We start from the raw sequence: 24,957 nt of genomic DNA, 5'->3' as shown, positions 1-24,957 counted from the left end.
ACCGCATCCACCACCACCGCATCCACCACCACCGCATCCACCACCACCGCATCCACCACCACCGCATCCACCACACCCAACACCACCACACCCAACACCACCACACCCAACACCACCACACCCAACACCACCACACCCAACACCACCACACCCAACACCACCACACCCAACACCACCACACCCAACACCACCACACCCAACACCACCACACCCAACACCACCACACCCAACACCACCACACCCAACACCACCACACCCAACACCACCACACCCAACACCACCACACCCAACACCACCACACCCAACACCACCACACCCAACACCACCACACCCAACACCACCACACCCAACACCACACCCACCACCACACCCACCACCACATCCACCACCACATCATCCACCACCACATCATCCACCACCACATCATCCACCACCACATCATCCACCACCACATCATCCACCACCACATCATCCACCACCACATCATCCACCCCCACATCCACCCCCACATCCACCCCCACATCCACCCCCACATCCACCCCCACATCCACCCCCACATCCACCCCCACATCCACCCCCACATCCACCCCCACATCCCAGCATGGGATTTCCAATCTGGGGTGGACCAACTGCCCGGGAGGTCTAAATCTACATAAATGGACAGTCCTCCCATGGCTCTCCCTGATCTAGATTTTTGCGCCGGTACAAAAAACATTTATACCCCTGTATGTGGAAGTTGTTATCAAGGGCCCATGTCTCCTGCAGACTGATTACATGGAATTTACTGATGTAATCACGCCACTCTTTTTTTGTTAAATTTAGCTGCCAAACCTGCTATGTTCCAGGAAATAATTCTCAGTCCCTCATGGACCTGCTCTGTTCTGCCTTCGGACCCAGTTTGCACCTCTGTCTCTGCCCATCCTATATCCAGCCCATGTCTTCCCCCTGTGCTTTCAATATCTGTAACCATGGGCACATCTGGCACGGGCCTCCCAACCCAGCTAGATGAAGTTTGCTGTACAAGGGGGCTTTGCTGCTCCAACTCCCGTGTTGAGACCCCTTTTTTGTCATCTCCTAAAGAGACAGTACCCATTGAGTTGGAGAACCTGCCCATGTGTCAATCAACCCCCTCAAGACCATTCAGGCAACTAAATCGGTTGAAGCTATGAAAAGGTAGCTCCGGGCGGCGGGGTAATGGCCGAGTGTTAAAATCGTGATGTCTTCCCCTCCGGACGACCCTCGTCCAGTTGTCGTGAGTTTGAGTAGGGTGCATTGGGATAGGGGGGAAAAAGAAAGACACATGGAGGGTTTGAATTGTTGATTCCAGTGACCTATTCTTCCCTTGACATATATGTGTAACAGTTCCAGCGTCTCTGAAGCTCACCAGTATGCAATCCCCTATTATGGATTTGTATGTTTTACCCACCCAGGGCACCCTTCTAACCATTATGATTGCATTATTGAGATATACCGGGAGGGGTCTGTTCACTTTCAACCACTTGATTACCTTACTTTTCAATGAGCAAAAGTTCTCAACTTCGCCAGCTTCAAGTGGGGGAACACCAGCCATAACTACCGTATAATCATTTGCCTCTGGGGGTAGATTGGGCCTACGTGGCCTAGAGGGAGGCTTCATTAAAGGTGGGGGAGCAGTGCTATCACTGGGTTGTATTGAAGGAGCTGGGTCTACAGGGGGAGATGACCTGCTGGAATTAGGTGGCCTGGCTGGTACAGGGTTAGTCTTAGGGGGTTGAGGAGGGGCATCAACAGTAACAGCCTGTGGGGGGGCTAAACACACTGCCCTATTTGAGGGCCTCTGGGGAGCCATGGAAGTGGGAATAGTCTCTGGGGATCTGCCCTGGAGGCCGGCCGACTTTTTCATACTGTTTAGTGTAGCCTCCAGGATGGTGAGTCTGATCTCAACCTTTTTAACGCTCTCACTAATTGGCAATAATAGGGACCTGAGCAAGGATTCCAAATTTCCTAGTGGAACAACAGAGAGGGGGACACTAGTAACATTATTTCCTGTGTCATTCATCGGGACGGGAGCAGTAGCAGCCTGTTCAGTGGGTTTTAAGTGTACCTCTTCCACTAACCTCTCAGTGGGTGGAGGGAGTTTTGATGTCCTCCCAAACTCAGAGTGGGGGATTTTTGTTTTATTTTTGCCCTGAGCGCCCCTCGACTTCTTCCTGCGTTTATTCGGGGGGGCCCATATACCCCTTGCACAGTGACTAGCTTAGATTTGGCTTTCCTGGCTTTGGGGGCCGGGGGAGGCTGAGAGATTAGGTCTATGGTCACACTGCTTGGGCTATTGGCAGGGGTTAAACTCATGGTTGGGTCTGATGGAATATTGGTACATTCCCTCAACAAGAGGGGAACATCGTCTATTGGGATTAGCTCCTCACTAAGTGAGGTAGAGTTTTCACCGAGGGGCCTGTGTTTCAGGTTTTCTATAGAGCGTCTACGCTCCGCCCTAAGCCTGATCAGGGTACTTTCCTTGTCCCCTTCTCCCGCAGCCCGGGGAAAATAATTATCGAAGGTCCTATTTTTAGCCCCTCCCTGCATCTTGGGGGTACTTTCCCTTGCCGGTGAGGGCATTTCTAACAATGATAGGTAAGGGGCTTTAGAGAACTATAACAGATATGTAAACCAAAGGCTCAGGTAACTAACGCAAGAGGGTAGGCCCAGCCCAGCCAACTCCGGCCTATGACGGCCTTGGACGGTCCCGCCCTTGTCCCGGGCTTCTCCCGGCGCGCTCCCGCGAAGCGGAAGCCCTAGAGACTTTTATACTAGCTACAACACGCTCGTAGGCTGATAGGCGGGTGGGCGTGGCCAGCGGGGAGAGCAGCCCAGGTGTCTGCAATCGGGCGCGCAGGGACTCCTGGACACTGGAGTCCCTGCTTTTAAGCTCGCAGCCCCGCTGACGCTGTCACCTGCCCCGCGCTCCTCTACACTGATTCCACACCAGTCAGCAGTTCCACAAACAAGGTCCCCTGATACAGACTCGCAGGGTCACAGGAGAGCGCTCCTAGTCCAGGTAGGGCGTGCACACAGCTTCCACTCAATTTCATTCCTTTCCATGCACAAATGCCATGAAACTATTGCAGTTGTACGCTTGGATTCTTAATCATAAGAGTCCCAAAATGGTTACCACATGGGTCACACTGCATTTCGACACACTCCCATCCAAGAGACTCCCATGATGTAGCAAGCACCTGTCAGCTAATTCTGCATCAGTGGCCCGTCAGTGGGGTAGCGCTATTTATAGGCAATTGAAGTACAATACTGCAACATTCCTAGGGATTGGCATGGCCCTGAAGATTTTCCACCTCTAATTCCACTTGACTTAAAAGAGGGGCCGTGTCGCAGTGGAAGCCTAAGTGCTATTACTGTGTACTTTGGTACTTATGTGAAAAACCTTTTAAAATGCTGTTTTATGTCTCCTTACAAGAGAAGTATGCCTAGGAAGATCTGACGAGGAAGCACAACTCCTATAAAAATGCTTTAATCAAACTCTACTGTAACAATATTTTGTGAGAAATCCTCATAAGGCTAGTATGTCTATTCATATGGATTTTGTATTACTCTTTTCCCTTAGAGTACCTCTTCATTAGAGAGCAACTTGGAAGGTCTTGCAGGTGTTCTGGAAGCTGATCTACCAAACTTCAAGAGCAAGATCTTGAGGATCCTTTGCGCAGTGTATGTAAAACACTCAATAGTTTGATCAATGCTCAAAATGTGAAACATATGCAGTGGAGAGGGGCACATTAATTCTCACTTATTTAAAATAAGTTGACTATCAACCTTTCTTAAATGTTTGTAAACAAAATATTTATTCATCATTGAAGCAAGTAAGTGTTTTGAAGTTTAAACAAGCTTTGAACATTTTGCGAACTAACTCACCACCTGTCCAAGATGTGTGTTTATGAAACTGAGTTTTCAAGGCAGTGCAAGAAACTGCCTTCTTCCTCATTTTTAAAAGTCTTATCAGCTGTCCTCTAACAGTGAAGTTCTTACAATTTTTTACCAATTCTGTATCATTAACTCATATTTGTGAAGTGGATTGCAGAATGTGTATACACTAATGATAGTGGTACTATGTATACTAACTACAGGTGTAATTTGGATAAATGTTAGATTGATGTGGGCAAACTATTCACTTGGGGTTAACCTGTGAACCTTCACTGCTAATTAAAACTTATTCTAATTATGCGTTTGTTTCTTAAAATTAGTGCCCGGATTTTGCCTGAGAAGTTGACTGTTTATACAACTTTGGTTGGGTTGCTCAATGCCAGAAACTACAACTTTGGAGGCGAATTTGTCGAAGCCATGATTCGGCAGTTGAAAGAGTCTATAAAGGCCAATCATTACCATGATGCTGTATTTTTAGTAAGTAATCCTGGTTTCCTTGCACGCCCCTCCCAAGAACACTTAACATTTGAACATTGGCGTTTCCTCATTGTTATTTCAGACAGGATTATAATACTGCTAACAGTGCCAGCCATTCCTAAAGCCCTGTGAAGAGCGAAAAGAGTTTGATAAAATACATTAAAGATTTTATGTCCATAGATTTTAAATCCTGAAGTAATTGTCTTTGTGCAGCATATGCAGCATGCAAATTTAAGTTGAAAGCAACAATGTTTCATTTTGGAGATTGCTTGATGAAAATAATCTTCAGTGTTGTAAAATTTAAAATTCAATAGTGTCATCTTTTATGGACAAAATCTACTGTAAGAAAAGTAGGGGTTTGTATTTTCAAACCTCACCCATTAGAGATGGGCAGCATGAAACCAGTTGTGAGCAAGAAAAGAACGTAATGGATGCTGAGTAAATGCTTGTATTTTGCTTTTCAATTGAGTTGCCTAATCTCATTAAATTTGAAAGCAAAGCATTAAAACTGAAACGCTATATTTTGGTCCATACAAATATTGTCCTGATGGCACACCACTGTGGTGTTGCCAATGTATTCCATGTATTCCAGGCACCATGGCTATGGTATTTCACTTAAGGTGGTGCATTCCGGGATTTGTAGTCTGTTTGCTTATTATTAACCAATGCTAATGATTTGTGACAGGAATGCCCGTACTGCATGCATGGTGTTAGGTCTGCAAGGAACAATTTGGCAAACCCATGTGTCATAATTTAGTATAAGACAAAGATACTGATTTGTATTTCAATTGGCGTATGATTGTAGCAAGGTGGCCAGGGATCAAATTGGCTGTGGAGAGCATTTTATTATCATCTACAAGAGACTAAAGTATTGCATCACCCAGTAAGGGGTCTTTGCAAAGATACAGAGGATTGAATTCCTATTGGTATCATCCTTTTTCAACTTTACAAATTGTATTTGCTCAGTAAAGGGGCTAAAGATTATGTGGACATCAAGCTGATACCCATTCACCCAACATCCTTAACCTGCATTCTGACTGTATTTTTGCTTGTATGTGGTCTCCCTGAATCTTTGTTGTGTGGGGCAGTCTATGCATGAATATCTGGATTTACTGTTACCTGGAATGTCTTGCACTATGATTTTTCCTGATGGTCCCCGATTCATCACACTGTTTGCCTCTTGTCTCATTGATTTCTACTTACGTCTGTTAGGACCTCCTATCTCGATCTACTCCTTGCCAACCAGATGCCTAATGTTGACTAACAAGATCAGTTCATCCTAGAAGATAGAAACTGTTAAGAAAGATCATCCTATTCACTTGGCTTCTTCCCTTTACTTGTTCCTGCCATCCCACTTTCCTATTGGCACTTTCACTTTGAAGCAGCTTTAGAGTGGCGTAATGTCCTCTAGAGGCAACCATTACATTTGCTCTCTGTTTATTAGCGTAACTACAAATTTAGTATTTTACAAGTTTGTCTAAATATTGTGTCTGCATATTTGCATGTTTGTTTGATCTGTGGATGAATGTTGTGTGTGTGGATGCATTGTACAGAAATCATACACATTGGCTTTGTTAATGCTGGTTTCTTGTGCTACTCAAATACTATTAGTACATCCTTTTGAAACATCCAGTGTGATCCAAAGAGCTGAAATCCACTTTATCCCATAGTTGCACACAATATTTGAAAATTATTTGGTACCTTTTTATTTCATTTGAAAACAGGTTCGTTTCCTGTCAGATCTTGTGAATTGTCACGTGATTGCTGCACCTTCCTTGGTGGCCATGTTTGAAAACTTCATTAACGTGACGCAAGAAGAAGACATACCTCAGGTAACCAGTCTTTTGTACCTTCTTGCCAAGCAGTGTAGTTGGAATACTTAATTTTAAATAAAAAAATGCCTGAATTGCAGGAGTTTTTCTCCAAAATTGATTATATGCTTTTTGATTGTACTTGTTAGCTTTTCTGTTGTCCAGCACCAAATTATTTTCTTACTCTTAAAACATTTTATCTTGACCATAGGTTCGGTGTGACTGGTATGTGTATGCTGTTCTTTCATCTTTGCCATGGGTCGGTAAGGAATTGTATGAGAAGAAAGATGTGGAAATGGATCGTATATTCACCCTAATTGAAAGCTATCTCAAGTAAGAATTTATGCTCTGTTTTGATAGAGGTGCATCCTTGTTGGTATTTTTACTATAACCATTTGTGCTGCTGTCCTGAAATGTATCCAAGATGAACAGTGTGGTGTGGCCCGGCCCGTGTGTGTGTGTGGTGTGGCCCGGCCCGTGTGTGTGTGTGGTGTGGCCCGGCGTGTGTGTGTGTGGCCCGGCCCGTGTGTGTGTGTGTGTGTGTGTGTGTGGGTGGCCCGGCCCGTGTGTGTGTGTGTGTGTGGCCCGGCCCGTGTGTGTGTGTGTGTGTGTGTGTGTGTGTGTGTGTGTGTGTGTGTGTGGCCTGGCCCGTGTGTGTGTGTGTGTGTGTGTGTGGCCCAAACCCGTGTGTGTGGTGTGGTCCGTGTGTGTGTGTGTGTGTGGTGTGGTCCGTGTGTGTGGTGTGGTCCGTGTGTGTGTGTGGTGTGGTGTGGTCCGTGTGTGTGTGTGGTCCGTGGGTGTGGTCCGTGTGGTGTGTGTGTGTGTGTGAGAGATGTGGTCCGTGTGTGTGTGTGGTGTGGTCCATGTGTGGGGGTGTGCGTGTGTGGTGTGTGTGTGTGTGGTGTGGTCAGTGTGTGTGTGTGGTGTGGTCCGTGTGTGTGGTGTGGTCCGTGTGTGTGGTGTGGTCCGTGTGTGTGTGTGTGTGTGTGTGTGGTGTGGTGTGGTCCTGGTGTGTGTGTGTGTGTGTGTGTGTGTGTGTGTGTGGTGTGGTCTGTGTGTGTGTGTGGTGTGGTCTGTGTGTGTGTGGTGTGGTCTGTGTGTGTGTGTGGTGTGGTCTGTGTGTGTGTGGTGTGGTCTGTGTGTGTGTGTGGTGTGGTCCGTGTGTGTGTGTGTGTGGTGTGGTCCGTGTGTGTGTGGTGTGGTCAGTGTGTGTGTGGTGTGGCCCGTGTGTGTGTGGTGTGGCCCGTGTGTGTGTGGTGTGGTGTGGCCCGGCCCGTGTGTGTGTGGTGTGGCCCGGCCCGTGTGTGTGGTGTGGCCCGGCCCGTGTGTGTGGGTGTGGCCCGGCCCGTGTGTGTGTGTGGGTGTGGCCCGGCCCGTGTGTGGGGCGTGGCCCGTGTGTGGGGCGTGGCCCGTGTGTGTGTGGGGCGTGGCCCGTGTGTGTGTGTGTGTGTGTGTGTGTGTGTGTGTGTGTGTGTGTGGCGTGGCCCGTGTGTGTGTGTGCCTGTTCTAGTGTGACCTTGGTTAGGTGTACATTTATTTTGTTAGTAGGTCTGGCTTGACAGTGGAGCTATTTGCTGACCTTTTTTTTACCAATTATTTAAAGTACACTTATGTTGGACTTGGGTCTGCTCAGTGGAGTCTTACTCTTACATCATACTATTGGCTGATTTGCATTGTTACGCTGTCTTTGTACTACTTCCACTGCACGTTAAATTGTTTTACATCTCAAAAGTGCACTCCATTTTCATATTAAATTGTTTCCGTCATAGATGCATTGTATACGGAAAGCAATTTTTTGTTTATTATATACATTAGTCAAGACTCAAAAGGCATGCCAGATATATTGACTTAGCTAGTGCATTTTACACTTATTGTTTACATCACTAGGAGGCGTCAGAAGATACATTTATCGATGTTGCAAATTTGGACAGCAGATAAACCCCATCCACAAGAAGAGGTAAACCATGCTTAGACCTGTTGAGTAATGTTTAATTCTTGATTCTGTAATGTTTAATTTCTCATGTGGATTTGAACTGAATTTCCTGAACTGGAATGCAATTTATTGTATACATGTAGCCATGGAGAGCCTTTAAAACATATGCCGTATGAAGTTGTTTATGACTTGATCTTTTGTTCACAGTTGTACCTACCCTCTTCTCTGGAATGTGGCGATTGTCTCTGGTGAAGGTACTAGCAGGGGTTCTTTTCATGTAAAGATTTGTTAAAACTAACATACATATGCAATAAGTCTGGTGTTGGCTTTGACAAGGCTTGTTTTATTTGCAATTAGTTTTTTAAAGAAATTGAAGTCTGTGTCCCTAAGTTGCATGTGTTTTCATGGGTGGCCATTTTAAATTATTTGTGTGGGGAAAAATTACTCCCACAATTGCCCATATGAAGACCTGAGGAGCTGGTAACCATGGCCGGGTTGCCTCTGCACCTTTGCTAAAGTGAAAATTTGTAAAGTGAAAATGTAAGAAAGTGAATTATATAATTGGTTGATGCTCGTCTATCACAAGTAATAACGTCACCAACTTGTTAGGTCTAACACAAGGTTTCAGTAATTTAAACCTGAGCTCAACTTCTGGTAATCGGGGCACTTATCAGAGAAGGTCTACTTAAAGATAATATGGTAAGCATTTAGAAGTACAAACAGCAAAACACATAAGATGTTGGACGGAATGTTGCACAATGGCAAAACATTCACCCCAAGTCACAGATCTGGGTTTAATCCATTGTTATTTTGCTCACAAAACCAACCCAATTCAGACATGGCCATAAGCAAATCCGTCTTGACCCTATGCCTCACGGGAACAGTCCAGCCCAAACTGCCAAGCCATGTCTTCCTTGGACCAGAATCAAGCATCCTAGGACTAGTTTCTGGCTATCAGCCGCCCTCAGCCAGGACAGCTTGACTCCAGTGACCCAGTGAGCACGGGACTCACGTCTGGGCATACCCCTCCCACATAGGGTGAACAGCAAAACACACAAGATGATGGACGGAATGTTGCACAATGGCAAAACATTCACCCCAAGTCGCAGATCTGGGTTTAATCCATCGTTATTTTGCTCACAAAACCAACCCAATTCAGACATGGCCATAAGCAAATCCGTCTTGACCCTATGCCTCACGGGAACAGTCCAGCCCAAACTGCCAAGCCATGTCTTCCTTGGACCAGAATCAAGCATCCTAGGACTAGTTTCTGGCTATCAGCCGCCCTCAGCCAGGACAGCTTGACTCCAGTGAGCACGGGACTCACGTCTGGGCATACCCCTCCCACATAGGGTGAACAGCAAAACACACAAGATGATGGACGGAATGTTGCACAATGGCAAAACATTCACCCCCAGTCACATATCTGGGTTTAATCCATCGTTATTTTGCTCACCAAGCCTCCCCAGTTCAGACATGGCTATATGCAAATCAGTCTTGACCCTGTGCCTCATGGGAACAGTCCAGCCCGAACTGCCAAGCCACGTCTTCCTTGGACCAGAATCAAGCATCCTGGGACCGGTTTCTGGCTATCAGCATTTAGAAGTACCAAAACAAATAAAGTAAAAAAAGCAAAGCAATAAAAATCCATTTCAATGTATAGAAAATCTAACAACCTAACAAATCAACAAATATACAGTAAGGAGAACCAGACATCTGGATAATTAAAGATTTATGAGAAAAAGCGGAAGGAAAAATAACAAGAAAAAAGTACTGGTTACATGTAACCATGACCGTGGTGCGATTTCTGGCCAACCATGATTGAGCATTTATTGGATATTACTTGAAAGTTAAAACCAGAAAACCAGAATTTTCCCTCTAGAACGCCTTATGCACCAGTGGTTCCCAAACTTTTTTGACCTACGGCTCCCTTGACCAAATGGCCGCGGCTCCCCATTACAATACTTTTTTTTGTGGGGGGTGTTGTAAATGTAATTAATCCCGATCGCGGTAGTGCATCCATCTTAATCCCTGCAAATAATTGGGATGAAGGTAGGGAGAATAGTGCGCGATGCAAAGATATGGCTGCTCTCTCCATCGACAATATTTATTTGTGCACCCTCAGGCCGTTCAGTTAATCCATCTGTTTGCTGTTCATGTGCGCTCAAACTGAAGCTGGACACATCCAGCCAAATCCAGGGGCGCTGGGGTGCTGCGGCACACAGTTTGGGAACCACTGGGCTAATAGTTCCCTACATCTGTTAGTGATCCACATAGAATACAATAAGGAATTGCAATGGCTTGTTTAATTTGTGATTTACCTTTCACATTGACAGGTCAGTAGCCTACCACTGAGTTTCATTCAGACGGCTTTCATGTGTCCACTTCAATTCCAATAAAGCTATTTATGTCAAGAAAGACAAAGCCTATTTTTTTAGCCATGGATACATGTAATAAAAACAATAAAAAATACCAAGGCATTCAGAGTACTGCTGGTGCTATCCCTCCAATTAAGAAAGTTACTGCTGTTAACCCCTTCGATGCTTGTGACAAAGTCAACTCGTCATGGGTGTTACCTGCGCTGTGCATTTGACGAGTTGACCTTGTCACATCACAATGGATTTTGAAAATTGCAGCACAGCACGGGAAATAGCAGCAGCAATGATGTGGTTAACCTCATGCGCGCTAGCGGAATTCCGCTCGCACGCTGAGATTTTTAAAAACGCACTTTACGTGACGAGCTGGGCTCGTCATCAGCGTGCGAGGAGGCTACGCCATGACGAGCCCAGCTCGTCATCAGCGTCGAAGGTGTTAAATACTGTCTGCCTATATACAAACCACTGTAATTAGCAACAAAACAGCAATAACCAAAGTATGGAGATGGAAAAAAAACCTTTCACTATGCCTCTGACCCACAGGATTTCGTTGCTGCAGGTCAGTCATTTGTATGCTTCACTTCTGCTAGTCTTTCAATGTACTGACACATACATCAAATAATGTTCTAAAAACCAGCACATTTGCAATGGAAGTAAGCTGCAGTGAAGGCATTCGAATACCCATTAAAGTACTCAAAATACCTCAACTGAAAGGCCGAGCAAAAAGCCAGGACGGATAGTGTGGACAAAGCCCTGATTGTGGCTCCAGCATCAGAAAACACGTAATCAACAAGGAAACCCCCCACTGCCTGCACAATACAAAAACAGCAATGTCACATCCACTTCAGGATTGGCAATACAGTGTGCTAAAGGCCAAGGGGAGCAGGCATATTGCAGGGCACTAACAAACTTGAAACCTATTTTTTTTAAACAATTATATCAAATTTAGTGTAGCAATTCTCAAGATAGCAAAAAACATAATGCATACATATATGATAAATATTTAATATGCAACACAATCAAGAAAATCCCAGGTGAAACACTCATACTAAAACCCACTCATACTCTCAGACAAATTCATGCTCATTCATTCGCACATACATAAAAATCACACGTGTCCTACAGTCTCAACAAAACTACCCCCACAGAGTCTAATAGCAATATATTGACTATCCAGAACCACACTATGCTATGTGGTTTAATTGTTGTAACTTTGAATCACCCTATCATCTTATCTTTTCATTGGGTCAGACAAAGTTGTTAAAAGAATGAATCTTGTAGTTTCAATCGGTGCCACAACTAAATTGTCTTGGGGGAGACATAAAGGCCAGAGGACTCCAGCACAGATGCACGTTTTGGTGTCTGACCCAAATTGGTGGGTCTCGCCTTCCTCGGCGCCCAGTATGATCGGATGGCAGGGAGAAAAAGGGGGCGCGCCTGAGTTTACATAAATTGTGAGACGAGATGCCAATTCCAGTGACTTGAGCTCATAAAAAATACCCAAATTCCGAACTGTTTGCTGTCCTCGCGTGGGGATTGTTCAGCAGATGCTTAAACAAAGTGAAAATACTTTAAATGAGGGCAACGTCGGGCACCCTATGTTTCTTTACTTATGATAAATTATTACACTACGATGCAGGAAGTGCACCACTAATGGCCGACGGGCATTGTGTACCAGGCCTGCATTCCAGACGCTGGTGTAATTCAGAATAGATTATTATGATCCGCATCTGGGACTGCGGCGCCCTTGGCTGGTTTTGGCGGCGCACCAATGTGCCGCGCGCACAGTTTGGGAACCACTGTTATACACACTTGCTCATTAAATCCTCACTCATGCCAATCACCATCTGATATATCAATGTTCCCCAAAGATTGAACTAAGATAATCTAATAAGAGTATATAAGCACCATTGTGCGTATTTAATAGATCAGAAACTCAAATAGATAAAAATGTATAGTGCAAATCATCACAAATATTTAGACCTCACAAATAATTAGACATTTTGAATATCAACGAAACCAGTCCTATATACAAATGCATACAAATTCTTAAAAACCATTAAAATCCTAGATTCTCCTACATACATCAACTGCAAAATAAACCACCCCACTGGACAGGTAACTACCGAACAATATAATTTGTCTTGCAACTGTTAATTTGAACACTAATGTAAACAGCACACAGCAGGGGAAGAAATTCCCTGTCTTTTGCGTTCTTTGCTATCTCTTTTCAAATTTAACATAAACTTGCTCCGTCAAAGCGTTTCGGTGAAGGTGTCTGAATGTAACCACCTTCCTCAGGACTAACTGTTATCTTCCCTTATCCAAGTTAAACATTGATAAAGATAAAAACACTGGGGGCGTAGCACTCGGGAAGGAAAAGCTTCTTTGTGAAATTTTGAAATACACACTTAAGTAATGTGGATCCGGATTCTTTAATTTATCCTTTGTCTCCTATTTTCTTTATCCCTTCGTCCCTGTTGTTTGTTGTTTTTATTACATATATCGAATAGTGCGATTGATGTGCACACAGCTTCAATTACAACACCCCTTCTATATAGGCGGGTGAGAAATCTTCCAACCTGACTCCTGGAGTGCTTCAATATATAAGGCTTGATAAATCCTTTTCCTGCTTACTCCAGGGTCTCTCCTTGGTCTTGTTCCACAAAAAAAATGTGAAACAATCAACAGGGACGAAGGGATAAAGAAAATTGGAGAATAAGGATAAAATAAAGAATCTGGATCCACATTACTGAAGTGTGTATTTTGAAATTACACAAAGAAGCTTTTCCTTCCAGAGTGCTACGGCACCAGTGTTTTTATCTTTCTAAATGTATAACTTGGATAAGGGGAGATAACGGTTAGTCCTGGAGAAGGTGGTTACATTCAGACAACTTCACTGAAATGGCGTTGGCGCAGCAAGTTTGTTAAATTTGAAAGATAGCAAAGAACGCAAAAGACAGGGAATTTCTTCCCCTGCTGTGTGCTGTTTACATTGGTGTTCAAATTAACAGTTGCAAGACCAATTATATTGTCTGGTAGTTTTCTGTCCAGTGGGGTGGTTTATTTTGCAGTTGATGTATATAGGATAATCTAAGTTTTTTTTATGGTTTTTAAGAATTTGTATGTATTTGTATATATGATTGGTTTTGTTGATATTCAAAATGTCTAAATATTTGTGATTTCTAATTATTTGTGTTGTCTAATTATTTCTGATTATTTGCATCTGTACTATACATTTTTACCTATGAGTTTCTGATCTATTAAATACGCACAATAGTGCTTATATAATCTTATTCGAGTCTTAGTTCAATCTTGGGGGAACATTGATACATCAGATGGTGATTGGCATGAGTGAGTATTAAATGAGGAAGTGTGTATAAGGAGTTCCAGAGGGAAAATTCTGGTTTTAACTTCCAAGTTACATAGGAGCTCTGTCCCTCTGGATTTGTAGAGCCCCTCTCCTTGTTTTTAAGGCATGTTTTGGCTATGCCAAGCAGGCTCGTCCCGGTTAAAGTTTTGCTTTCTGACTTGGTTTCTAAAATAGGTGTCAAAATCCTTCAGCGGGGCAAGGCAGCATGGCTGTATCTGGCTTGCTGAACCCTCTGGTTTTGGAACGAAAAGCTCAGAGCGTGAAAAGGGGAATCCGGCAGATAGTTTTTGCACCTTCAATCGGGCAAAATTTCTACTTTATGACTTAGTCCCTCCTTTTGTGGAGCTCAGACTCCTCCAGCAGGACAAGTGGGCATGCTGTATGTTGGAAAGCCCCACTGAAGTCAGATAGGCTTGTCACAAAGTTACACTGAACAAGATTTTCAGGGACAAAAAGCTGAGTGGGACAAACCAGAATTTCTTGCTCTGCGAGGTCGTGCTTTGGGTGGATTGACTAGATTGGTTAGTCCCCAGAGGTCCAGAAGTAAAAAAAAATGAAAAAAAAAAGAAATGTGATGTCCAGACTTTAAAGGGATTTCAAAATTGGTCCCTCTAGATACCACTAAGGCTTCCAGGACCTCCGGGACAGCGCTTGAGGGTTAGAACTCACTGAAGCTAAAGCCGCCAGCAGAGTCCAGCCCTCTTCCAGTTACAACTGGTTATTCCAGTAAAAAGGCCCAATCCTTGGAGTCACACAGGACCGCTTTCTCTAACCCTTCAAGTCCACTTCTTTGTCCTCTGTACAAGTGGCAGGTCTAGCACTTCAGCTCTCCTCCGAAGTTTCATCCAGTAAATTCATCCCTCCTTTAATCTTCCACAGGACTGGAAAGTGTTATTTTAAGCTGTAGGTGTGGTGCCACACTTGTGGACTTGACTCCTGGACACTCCTTAACCAATGAAGAAGCACAACCCTTCCTATTTGTCAGCACATTGTGTTTGCTTTCCTGAAAACTCTCCCACAGTGCAGTGTTCTAGGGGAAATAATCAAAGAGGATATAGGCTTTCTGCCCCTCAAGGAGCATGTGGGCCAGCCACAAATCTCTTTATGTAAATGAGCAGTCCTCTCCTCCTTAGATACACCAAACTGATTCTGGGACCATCTCACCCTGCTAATGTCCTGGTGACTAATCTGCTACCAAGGGCCTAAAGATCAAAGGCTTCCCTTTCTCAGGGTACCACTTACATTTTACTACGAATGGGCAGGCCTCACCTTTGTCCATCTTAAGTAAATTTGAATCCTGAACCCTCCCAGCTGCTCTTACTGGGATCACAGGAGTTGCATACCTCTTCTCCGTCCCAGCCTGTCACCAGTTGGTTTTCACACCTCATGATTATCAAGCACTGGCAAGTGCAGCTGATGGCAGACTGATGCAAATTAGCCTCCAGGAAGCCACAAGCAGGGGAAAAGTAATTTTCTAAAAGTTACTTTCCCTAAATATTTATTAAAAATCTAACGTAAGAATTGAATTGGATTTTTAATAACTATGAAAAATAGCAGTGAAATATTTTCTGTAGCTTGTCCCAAACCAAAGTTAGCGAAAATAATCTAATAATCAGCAATCTAGTTCTCCTCCTAGGACAGCCAGAGTGTTCCACAGTTAAATTAGCTTTTGGGGGGCCTTATGGCTCTAGGGACGTGGTAACAATATATTCGAGGAATATGAGCTGCAGATTACACACTGTGCATAGATCGCCACCTAGTGTTGGGCCCGGATGTTTGCAGTTTGTTGTTGTCCTGAAAAGTTCTTTGGAAGTCACGAGATAGGTGACTCTTCCTTTGGACCACATTGCGCATGTACATCGGCTCCATCCTCTGATTTTTTTTTTTTCCGCCATCGCACTCGGATGTGTTTCCTGCGCTCCAGTTTGGAACCAAATTTTCTTCGGCGCGCAATCCTCACCCAGTTCGACGGTATGGTTTCGATCGCGCTCCACATCGACTCGATTCTTCACCACTTCGAAGTCTTCGATTCCGGTCGTCGACGAAGGCCTTCGGGCCTACCTAGGCCTTACTCTCTGGCTCATGGAAAGGACGCCATTCAAGAAGTGTCCTCAATGTGGGTCGAAGTTTCCCCACACAGATCTACATGAGCTGTGTAACCTTTGCCTCTCACCGGAGCGCAAGGCCAAAGACTGCTCCGCCTGTGCCTCTTTCTGCTCCAAAAAGACGATTCGGGACCGACTAGCTCGAAGAACAATGGCTCGCTCGTCGGTGTCGATTCCCGACGACATCTTCGAAGAAGGCGTTGACGTGCCAGAACACCAGCAGGCCGAAGAAAGTGCCAGCTCCTCTGATGCCGAAGACTCCGACGTCGAGGGCATCACTACAGCTCAACGGGTTGTAAGTAAGACCGTCGACCCCCAACCCTTCCTCGACACCTTCAAAAAAGGCTTCGGTCACACCCTCACCTTCGGTCCCGGGTGCACACCGAGAGACTGCTTCCCACGCCCTGCCTTCGGGCTCGGCAAAGAAGCCTATTAAGCCTTCGGCCGGCTCGGGCTCGAGTCAGCCTATTCCCGGTGCCTATTGCATAATGTGGATGTTTGATTATTGCTAACTTTTCTGGTATAATTTAAATTTCTCCCAAGCTTATTGGCTTTTATTTCACAGAATACTGTAGCATAAAGAACTACTTGCCCTCAATATCTCAAGAACATATCCTTGATGTTTTTGTCTAAACTAGTTGTTTTCATTCAGAATTCCCCCATCTCCCTCCCACCAATGACTCAATTTATTTGCTCTAGATACCTAGTCGCAGTTCACGTTTTTAGCAGAAACATTTGCATATTGTACGAAGCTGGCTCTGTATATACTATACCAAAATAAGGTATAGTGTGCACAGAGTCCATTGGATCCCTAAAGGCTCACAGAGGTAGAAGTAGATATACCTTCTGTAGTAGGGGATCTCTGTGTATAGTCATAATCTAGTGAATAGTCCCGCCCATGTGCGTGGACCCCGGCAATCAAAAATAATCTCTTAAGTTGTCAAAATAATGCAGAAACTGCAAAGACACTTAAGAGAGAATTTAAAGACAAATAATGCAGCCTATATCCACAGGCTAAACTGTCCAGTACTTCAACTAGAAATTCCACCAAAATTCACCACACACAGTACAGCCTGCTAGTTTCTACCATAGAGAAACCTGCCTCCCCCAGTCAAAGACTCAGGAATGATAGAGAGGAAGGCAGGGACAGACAAGCCCCATAGGCTGCTATTATGTGGCTTAAATAGGATACTGTGCCTTTAAGAGAACTTTCCCGAACTTCTCCCAGTATCCCAGAATGCATAGCCGGTCCCTCTTACTTCAGTTCTTTTTTCCGGCTCCTGCTTACAGGACCCTGGCATTGAGCTCTCCCTTTCTCAAGGGTTTATTGGAATTGTTTTTGGCACTTTTGAATTTTAAAAGTGTTAGTTTATTTCTTGGTGCTCTCCTCTCCCTTTTGTGCTGTTTTTAGGTGTTTTGGGGCTCCAAGATGCCTGGCCGTTTTGTGAAGTGCCCAGCATGTGAGAGGAAGAAGGCCAAGAGTGATCCCCATGAGGTCTGCATCGTGTGCCTTCCGGAAGATCATGTCCCTGAGGAGTGTGTAATCTGCCAGCAGCTTTCTGCTCGGACCTTGAGGGACAGATTGAAGATCAGGCTGGCTGGCCTGGAGGATAGGCGTCTGCGGGCTGCAGGTGGGTCTAGGCAGCCTGGGATGGTTCCCTCTGCCTCTGCTGAGGCCCCCGGGGGGCTCCCCGGGGGCAGGAAGTCCAGCAATCGGTCCCATTCTCCGTCGACGTCGATGGCATCGACGACGGCGTCGAGAGGGATGACGACGGCGTGCTCCCCTTCTCCCCGGGGCTCCGGGTCGAGACGGCGTGATGGCTCGACGGCGAAGGAGAAGCCGACGTCGAAGCCGCCGTCGACATCATCGTCGTCGAGATCTTCCTACCGTCGACTAAGGCACAGTGACGTGTATCGACGCTCGCCGTCGAAGCGGCGCCGACGCTCGCCGTCGAGGCGACACCGTCGGTCGTCGTCGAGGCGACACCGTCAATCGCCGTCGAGGGGCTCCTCGACGTCGGGATCATCAAGACGGCGGCGCTCGTCGTCGAGGGCGGGCCGCCCGACGTCGAGAAGACGACGGGAGAGGTCGCGAAAGAGGAGGTCGACGTCGAGGAGTCGGCGTTCGACGCCGAGGAGAAGAGGGTCGACGCCGAGGAGACGGCGTTCGACGCCGGAGTCCAGGAGACGTCATTCGACGCCGGAGAAGCGTCGTTCTGCGTCCAGCAGACAGCGGTCAGCGTCGAGGAGTAGGTCACCCCCTCCAAAACGGCGGAAAAGGGACTCTAGTCCCAGGAGTCACGCTGCGTCCAGTGGAGGTCGCAAGAGGAAGAGGTCGCCTGCCGATGGGGATGGCTCTCCGCACCCCTCGCCTAAGGGGTCACCGGGCTCGGTGTACGAGGACGTGTACACTCCGTCTCGGCCCAGGACTCCTACTCCTCCCCCCGTACCTAAGGAGGACCCTCCACCCAAACCACCGCTGCCTTCAGGAGATCCCTCTCCACCTCCGATCCCTCCGCATGGGCCCACACCGCAGCCGAAGGTCCCTCCGCCGAGGTCCACTTCCCTGCCGTCCCTGCCTGTTCCTCCTAAGGGGACTCCGAAACCAAAACCCCGGGAGGAACCGAAGAAACCCCGTGATGAACCACGGAAGACCCCCCCCACGTAAACCAAAGGAGCGCCCACGAGCTGGCAGGTCTCGCTCTCGCTCTGGGCGGAAGGAGAGATCGCGGCACAGATCATCCACGCGATCGCGGCACCGCCATAGGAGGCGCGAATCGCGCTCACACACGAGGTCCTCTGGGACCAGGGATTATTCACCTACCCTATCGGGGTCACCGGACACGAGTGTCCCCGATAGATGACCTGGTTGCCTTTCAGGACTTCCTGTTGAGGGGCGCGGCGAAACTAGGCATATCCCTGACAGTGCCTACGCCAAAGACATCGGTCATTTTCGAGACTCTACATCAGAAGCATCTGTCTCGTCCTCTCCTGCCCCTGGTGCCGGGCCTGGAAGAACCGGCTATGGCGCTGTTTCTCACCCCGGCGGTGACGAGGGCGGCTCCGTCGAGATTACTAAAGAAGTACCGGGCTCCCGACTCGGATCCGGCCTTTCTGAGAGCTGAGCCCCCGCCTGACTCCGTCATCGTCACGGCGGCCCGCAAGCAGCATGCCACCACCCCGACCTCCACGGTCCCCCGGACAAGGAATCTCGGTGGATGGATTCGGCGGGGAGAAAGGTCTGTGGAACTTCCGCTACCTCCATGAAGGCGGCAAGTGCCACGGCTTTGTTGGGGCGCTACGACCGCGCCCTCTGGGACTCCCTTGAGCGCTTTGCGGAGCATTTGCCCCGGGAGCAGCGTGAAGACTTCATGGAAGTCCTGAGCGAGGGGATGCTGGTGGCCAACCAGATAATCAGCGCGGCTGCGGACTCTTCCCTGTTGGCGGCTCACGGATTTTGCCACGGGATCAACCAACGGCGCCACGCTTGGCTCCGGCTTACGTCCCTGAAACCGGACGCACAGCAGCGGGTGGCCAATCTACCGTTCTCCGGTGAGACCCTCTTCGGGAAGCATGCGGATGATGAAATGGCCCGCATGAAGGCGGAGGCAGAAACGCTGACGGCTGTGGGCCTGGAGAAGCCCAAAGAGACCAAGAAGCAGTACCGCCCCTTCCAACGGCGGTTCGGCGGACAAGGCCGTGGACGAGGACAGGCTTCGGGGCACTCACAACAGCAGCAGCCGTTCCGTAAGCCGTTCCAGAAGCGGCAGAAGGGCAGGGGAGGCCAGCAGTCGGCTCCAGCGCCCAAGGGCCAGGCGGGGTCTAGGCCCTAGGAACTTACTTCCCCCGGATCCGTTACCCACTCCGGTAGGGGGAAGCATACAACTTTTTCTGGCAGAGTGGAGAAAAATTACTCGGGACAAGTGGGTGCTGAATATTGTTTGCAATGGATACAGTCTTCGGTTCACCAGCCCTCCTCCGGCTATTCCCCCGGTCGGCTCGCAGTTTCAGCTGCGCGAGCTTCAGGCGGAAGCGGATGTCCTGTTAAGGAAAAGGGTGATTGAAGATGTACCTCTGTCTCAGAGAGGAAGAGGTCTGTACTCCCGGTTCTTTCTGGTTCGCAAGAAGGACAAGAACGAGTTCAGGCCCATTCTGGATTTGCGACAGGCAAACAAATGGATTCGCAGAGAAAAGTTCCGCATGCTGTCGTTGCATCAGATTTATCCTCAGTTGCAACAGGGAGACTTGCTTTGCGCTATAGACCTACAGGATGCTTACTTCCATGTGCCCGTTGCACACAAACACAGGAAGTTCCTGCGGTTCCAAGTCGGCACCAATCATTATCAATACACAGTACTCCCATTCGGACTGAAGTCTGCGCCGAGAACATTCTCGAAGTGCATGGCGGTGGTAGCGGCGCACCTGAGGAAGAACAAGGTGTTCGTCTACCCTTACCTGGACGATTGGTTGATCAAGGCATCCTCCTTCTCGGAAGCGCGAGCACACTTCCAGAAGACGTGCGTTCTCCTGAACAAGCTGGGGCTGCACATCAACATGGCCAAGTCTGTCCCGACTCCGGTCCAATGCATACAGTACTTGGGAGCCTCCATCAATACGCTGTCAGCAAGCGTGTCTCCTTCGGAAGAGCGACGATTATCACTCCTTCGGAAGGCTCAGGCTCTTATGACGACTCCATCTACAACAGTGAGGACGGTGTCTTCTCTACTGGGATCGATGGCCTCTTGTATCTTCCTGACGCCACACGCACGGCTGCACATGAGACCGTTGCAGGAGTGCTTGGAGGACCAGTGGGATCAGAGGAAAGGATCTTGGGACGACAAGATTCGACTGTCGCTGCATGCTCTTCAGTCTCTGAAGTGGTGGTGTTCGGCGGAGAATCTCCTCAGAGGGGTTCCCTTTCACAAGGACATTCCCACGCAGACTGTCGTGACGGATGCGTCTCTTCTGGGATGGGGAGCGCACTCCGGGACTCTACAGATTCAGGGCACGTGGTCACCGATGGAGACCACGTATCACATCAATTTCCTGGAACTCAGGGCTGTTCACTTGGCGCTGAAGGCCTTTCTTCCGTCCTTCCAGACCAACTCTCTGCTTGTACAGACGGACAATACCACCACAATGTATTACCTCAACAAGCAGGGGGGCTCGATCGCGCACCCTGTCGCAGGAGGCGCAGACGATCTGGCACTGGCTCCTGGCCAGAGGACTGACGATAACGGCCACCCATCTACCAGGTGTGCAGAATGTTCAGGCAGACGCACTGAGCAGACAGCTGCAGGAAAACCACGAATGGGTCATAAACGACGAAGTACTAGGAGAAGTCTTCGCAAGGTGGGGAACTCCAGACGTAGATTTGTTCGCCACCGCCGAAAACAGCAAGTGCAGAGACTTCGCCTCCAGATACTTCCAACAAGGGACTCTGGGGAATGCGTTATGGATCAACTGGACGAACAACTTTCTGTACGCCTTTCCTCCCATTCCCCTGATTCCGGCGGTGCTCATCAAGCTGGCCCGGTCCAGAGCTCGGATGATACTCATCGCCCCGGAGTGGCCCAGGCAGTGGTGGTTCACGGACCTACTTCACCGGTCTCTCCTTCCTCACATTCGGTTGCTGTGCAGGCCGGACCTTCTCACGAAGTTCGGGGGGCGGATGTTGCACCCCAACCTCTCGTCTTTGAGTTTGGCGGCATGGCTCCTGAGATAGTGCAATATGGCCATCTGAATCTGCCCGATGATTGCATGGACATACTGAAGGAGTCTAAGAGGCCTTCCACTCGGACTTCATATGCTTACAAGTGGAAGAGGTTTTGTATCTGGTGCCAGTCTAAGAACCATGATCCTACGAACTGCAAGGAAGATGTCATCCTTCCTTACCTTTTACATTTGGCGCAGTCTGGCCTTAATGTCCATTCCATTAAGGTTCATCTTGCTGCATTGACTGCCTACAGGAAATGCCCTTCACAGACTTCCTTTTTCCAGATCCCTGTGATCAAAGACTTTCTGGAAGGCTTGAAGAAAGTATTCCCTCCTGTCAGGCTTCCCTCGCCTTCATGGGAATTGAATGTGGTGCTGTCCAGATTGATGAAGGAGCCTTTTGAACCTATTCATAAGGCTTCGTTGCAGCACCTGTCCTGGAAGGCGGCGTTCCTCGTGGCCATTACATCGGCCCGCAGGGTGAGTGAAATTCAGGCGTTGTGTTGTAATGAACCTTATACTGTATTTCATGCTGCTAAGGTTGTTATGCGTACTCACCCTAAATTTCTTCCCAAGTTTATTTCTGATTTTCATGTCAACCAGACTATAACTTTGCCTACGTTTTTTCAGAACCCTTCATCCCCAGCGGAGAGGTCTCTCCATTCCCTGGATGTTAGGAGGGTGTTGAAATTTTATCTGGATAAAACCAAGGATATTCGTAGGTCTGACCAGTTGTTTATCAATTATGGGTCGGTCAGGACGGGTCTTGCAACCTCGAAGCAGTCCATCTCTAGGTGGATTGTGTCCTGCATACAATTGTGTTACCAAAAGGCTAATAAGACCTTAGGAGGTAAGCCTAAGGCTCATTCCACCAGGGGCAAAGCTGCCACGACGGCTCTGCTCCGTAACGTGCCGATTGCTGAAATCTGCAAGGCAGCCACTTGGAAGTCGGTTCATACCTTTGCTAAGCATTACTGCCTGGACACTGACGCCAGGGCAGACGCTCAGGTTGGCCAGGCTTCGCTGCGGAATTTGTTCGCACAGTAGTGGCGTTATGTATTTATTCTCCACCGCCGCTTTGGTGTGGGGATGGGCTTGCCATTCTATTCACTAGATTATGACTATGCACAGAGATCCCCTACTACAGAAGGAGTAGTTTCTGTCCTGTAACTCCAGTTCTGTAGTAGGGGTATCTCTGTTATAGTCATAAGCGCCCGCCCTCCTCCCCGGTGGAGATTTTTTCATCATACAAGAATGCGACAGGTCTGGCGTGCTTCGCCTTCAAAAAGAACTGAAGTAAGAGGGACCTGCTATGCATTCTGGGATACTGGGAGAAGTTCTGGAAAGTTCTCTTAAAGGCACAGTATCCTATTTAAGCCACATAATGGCAGCCTATGGGGCTTGTCTGTCCCTGCCTTCCTCTCCATCATTCCTGAGTCTTTGACTGGGGGAGGCAGGTTTCTCTATGGTAGAAACTAGCAGGCTGTACTGTGTGTGGTGAATTTTGGTGGAATTTCTAGTTGAAGTACTGGACAGTGTAGCCTGTGGATATAGGCTGCATTATTTGTCTTTAAATTCTCTCTTAAGTGTCTTTGCAGTTTCTGCATTATTTTGACAACTTAAGAGATTATTTTTGATTGCCGGGGTCCACGCACATGGGCGGGACTATTCACTAGATTATGACTATAACAGAGATACCCCTACTACAGAACTGGAGTTACAGGACAAACTACTCCTTACTCTGTATTTGTGGTAGTTTGGATGGGCAGTAAGATTTTATCAGAGGATAATGTTAAGCAGTTATTGTACACACTCAGGCAAGAAATGATTTCACACACTCAAAGACTGAACCAATTGGTTATGCATAAAAATACTGCTTTGTTGCATTTTATTTTTCAAACCAAGCCAGGCTTGGTGCAGGTAAGTAAAATAATACTTTTCTCATGTAATGCAGTTACAGGTAAGTCAAATGTTCAGGAGATCTGGTCTTTGAGGAAGGCAGTCAGTCCTCCCAGGGGTTCTGAAGGTCGCTAGCTGCAGGACAAGGTGACTAGTAGGGCTGGGGCCAAGTCAGTTCTTCTCTGCAGTCTCCTCTGCTGGGCGTCGTCTTTTTTTCGTCATTCGTTGTAGGTTGCAGGAATCTGCTCTCTGCTTTCAGGGCTGCCCTCTAAATACTGTATTGGGGGAGGGGGGGTTTAGGGGTCTCAAGGTCAGTAGCCAATGGGCTACTGACCTTAGGGTGTGCTAACCCCACGTGGGGTAGTGGGCACATTTTCTTGCATTGACTGGAGAGTGACTGACGTATGCAAGATGTGGGCACTGAAGAGTGGGCTTAACCTCACCTCCCCCACTTGAGGGGTGGGGTTGACCGAGCACACCTGAGCTGTTCTAATTTTTCCCGCCTGTCTTCGAGCCGAAAAAGGGGTGAGATAGGAAGGGGGCCTTCTCCTGAAAGCAGGAGAGGCTGGGCGCTGCATTACTAAGGCTGTAAGGCCTTTGAAGCTCCCCTGCCACAAATGGCTCTTCTTACCGGGGGAGGTGTGACCTGGTGGCAGGCAGTCAAGTCACCCCATCCTGGATTCCCCTGGTTGTCTAGTTTTAAAAAATGTATAGGTTTGTTAGGTTTCCCTAGGTGCCGGCAGAGCTAGGGTTAAAAAACAACAGCTACACACTTCGCAAAAAAAGAGTAACTTTTCATTGTGAAAATGTGGTGTGTTCACGTTGGGTTTTGAGCCCTTTTTGGTTGTGGACATTATGCCTACCCACACAAGTGAGGTACCATTTTTATCGGGAGAATTAGGATAATTCAGATTTGCAAAGCAACTGTTATTACCTATTGAGTTTTGATGCATTTCTGCCTCCCAAATGAAAGATATTGTGTAAAAAAGAAATAATTTTGAAAAATGACCAATAATTCTCATGCTAGTATGAGTATTCCCAATTTTGAAAATGTGCAAATATGTACTGTATATTGCTTTCAAAAAGCTGTCATAATTACAAGAAGGTACAGGTGAAAACGTTGACACAAAAGGCTGTTTTTTCAACTAATTTTCAATTTTTCCTATATTTAACTGTTAGTTTCTATAAAGAAACCTTGATGGATCTACACAAATAACCCCTTGCTGAGGGGCCTAGCGGCGAAGGGGTTAAAATGGTTATATTACCACGTTTTTTTTTATACCTCTTCTACAACATTCCAATCCGCTGAGCCTGTGACCAGGCTAGGTCGCCTCCATGCTCCACTGCTTGCCTGCTA

At 47.3% G+C, this 24,957-nt stretch overlaps 1 protein-coding gene across 1 annotated transcript in view; it reads left to right on the top strand.

Annotated features, from left to right (window-relative positions):
• Nucleotides 1-24,957, top strand: part of NCBP1 (nuclear cap binding protein subunit 1) — a 729,105-nt gene that overhangs the window by 27,962 nt on the left and 676,186 nt on the right. Inside the window, exons 3-7 of the mRNA XM_086961848.1 lie at nt 3,599-3,699; nt 4,233-4,389; nt 6,114-6,221; nt 6,412-6,533; nt 8,088-8,157. Of these exons, the coding sequence (XP_086817974.1) occupies nt 3,599-3,699; nt 4,233-4,389; nt 6,114-6,221; nt 6,412-6,533; nt 8,088-8,157 (558 nt within the window). The remainder of the gene's footprint in view (nt 1-3,598; nt 3,700-4,232; nt 4,390-6,113; nt 6,222-6,411; nt 6,534-8,087; nt 8,158-24,957) is intronic.

This window comes from Lissotriton vulgaris, chromosome 3_1 (assembly GCF_964263255.1).
Source record: "Lissotriton vulgaris chromosome 3_1, aLisVul1.2, whole genome shotgun sequence".
Classification (NCBI taxonomy): domain Eukaryota; kingdom Metazoa; phylum Chordata; class Amphibia; order Caudata; family Salamandridae; genus Lissotriton; species Lissotriton vulgaris.
This window is presented reverse-complemented; position numbering and strand designations above follow the sequence as displayed.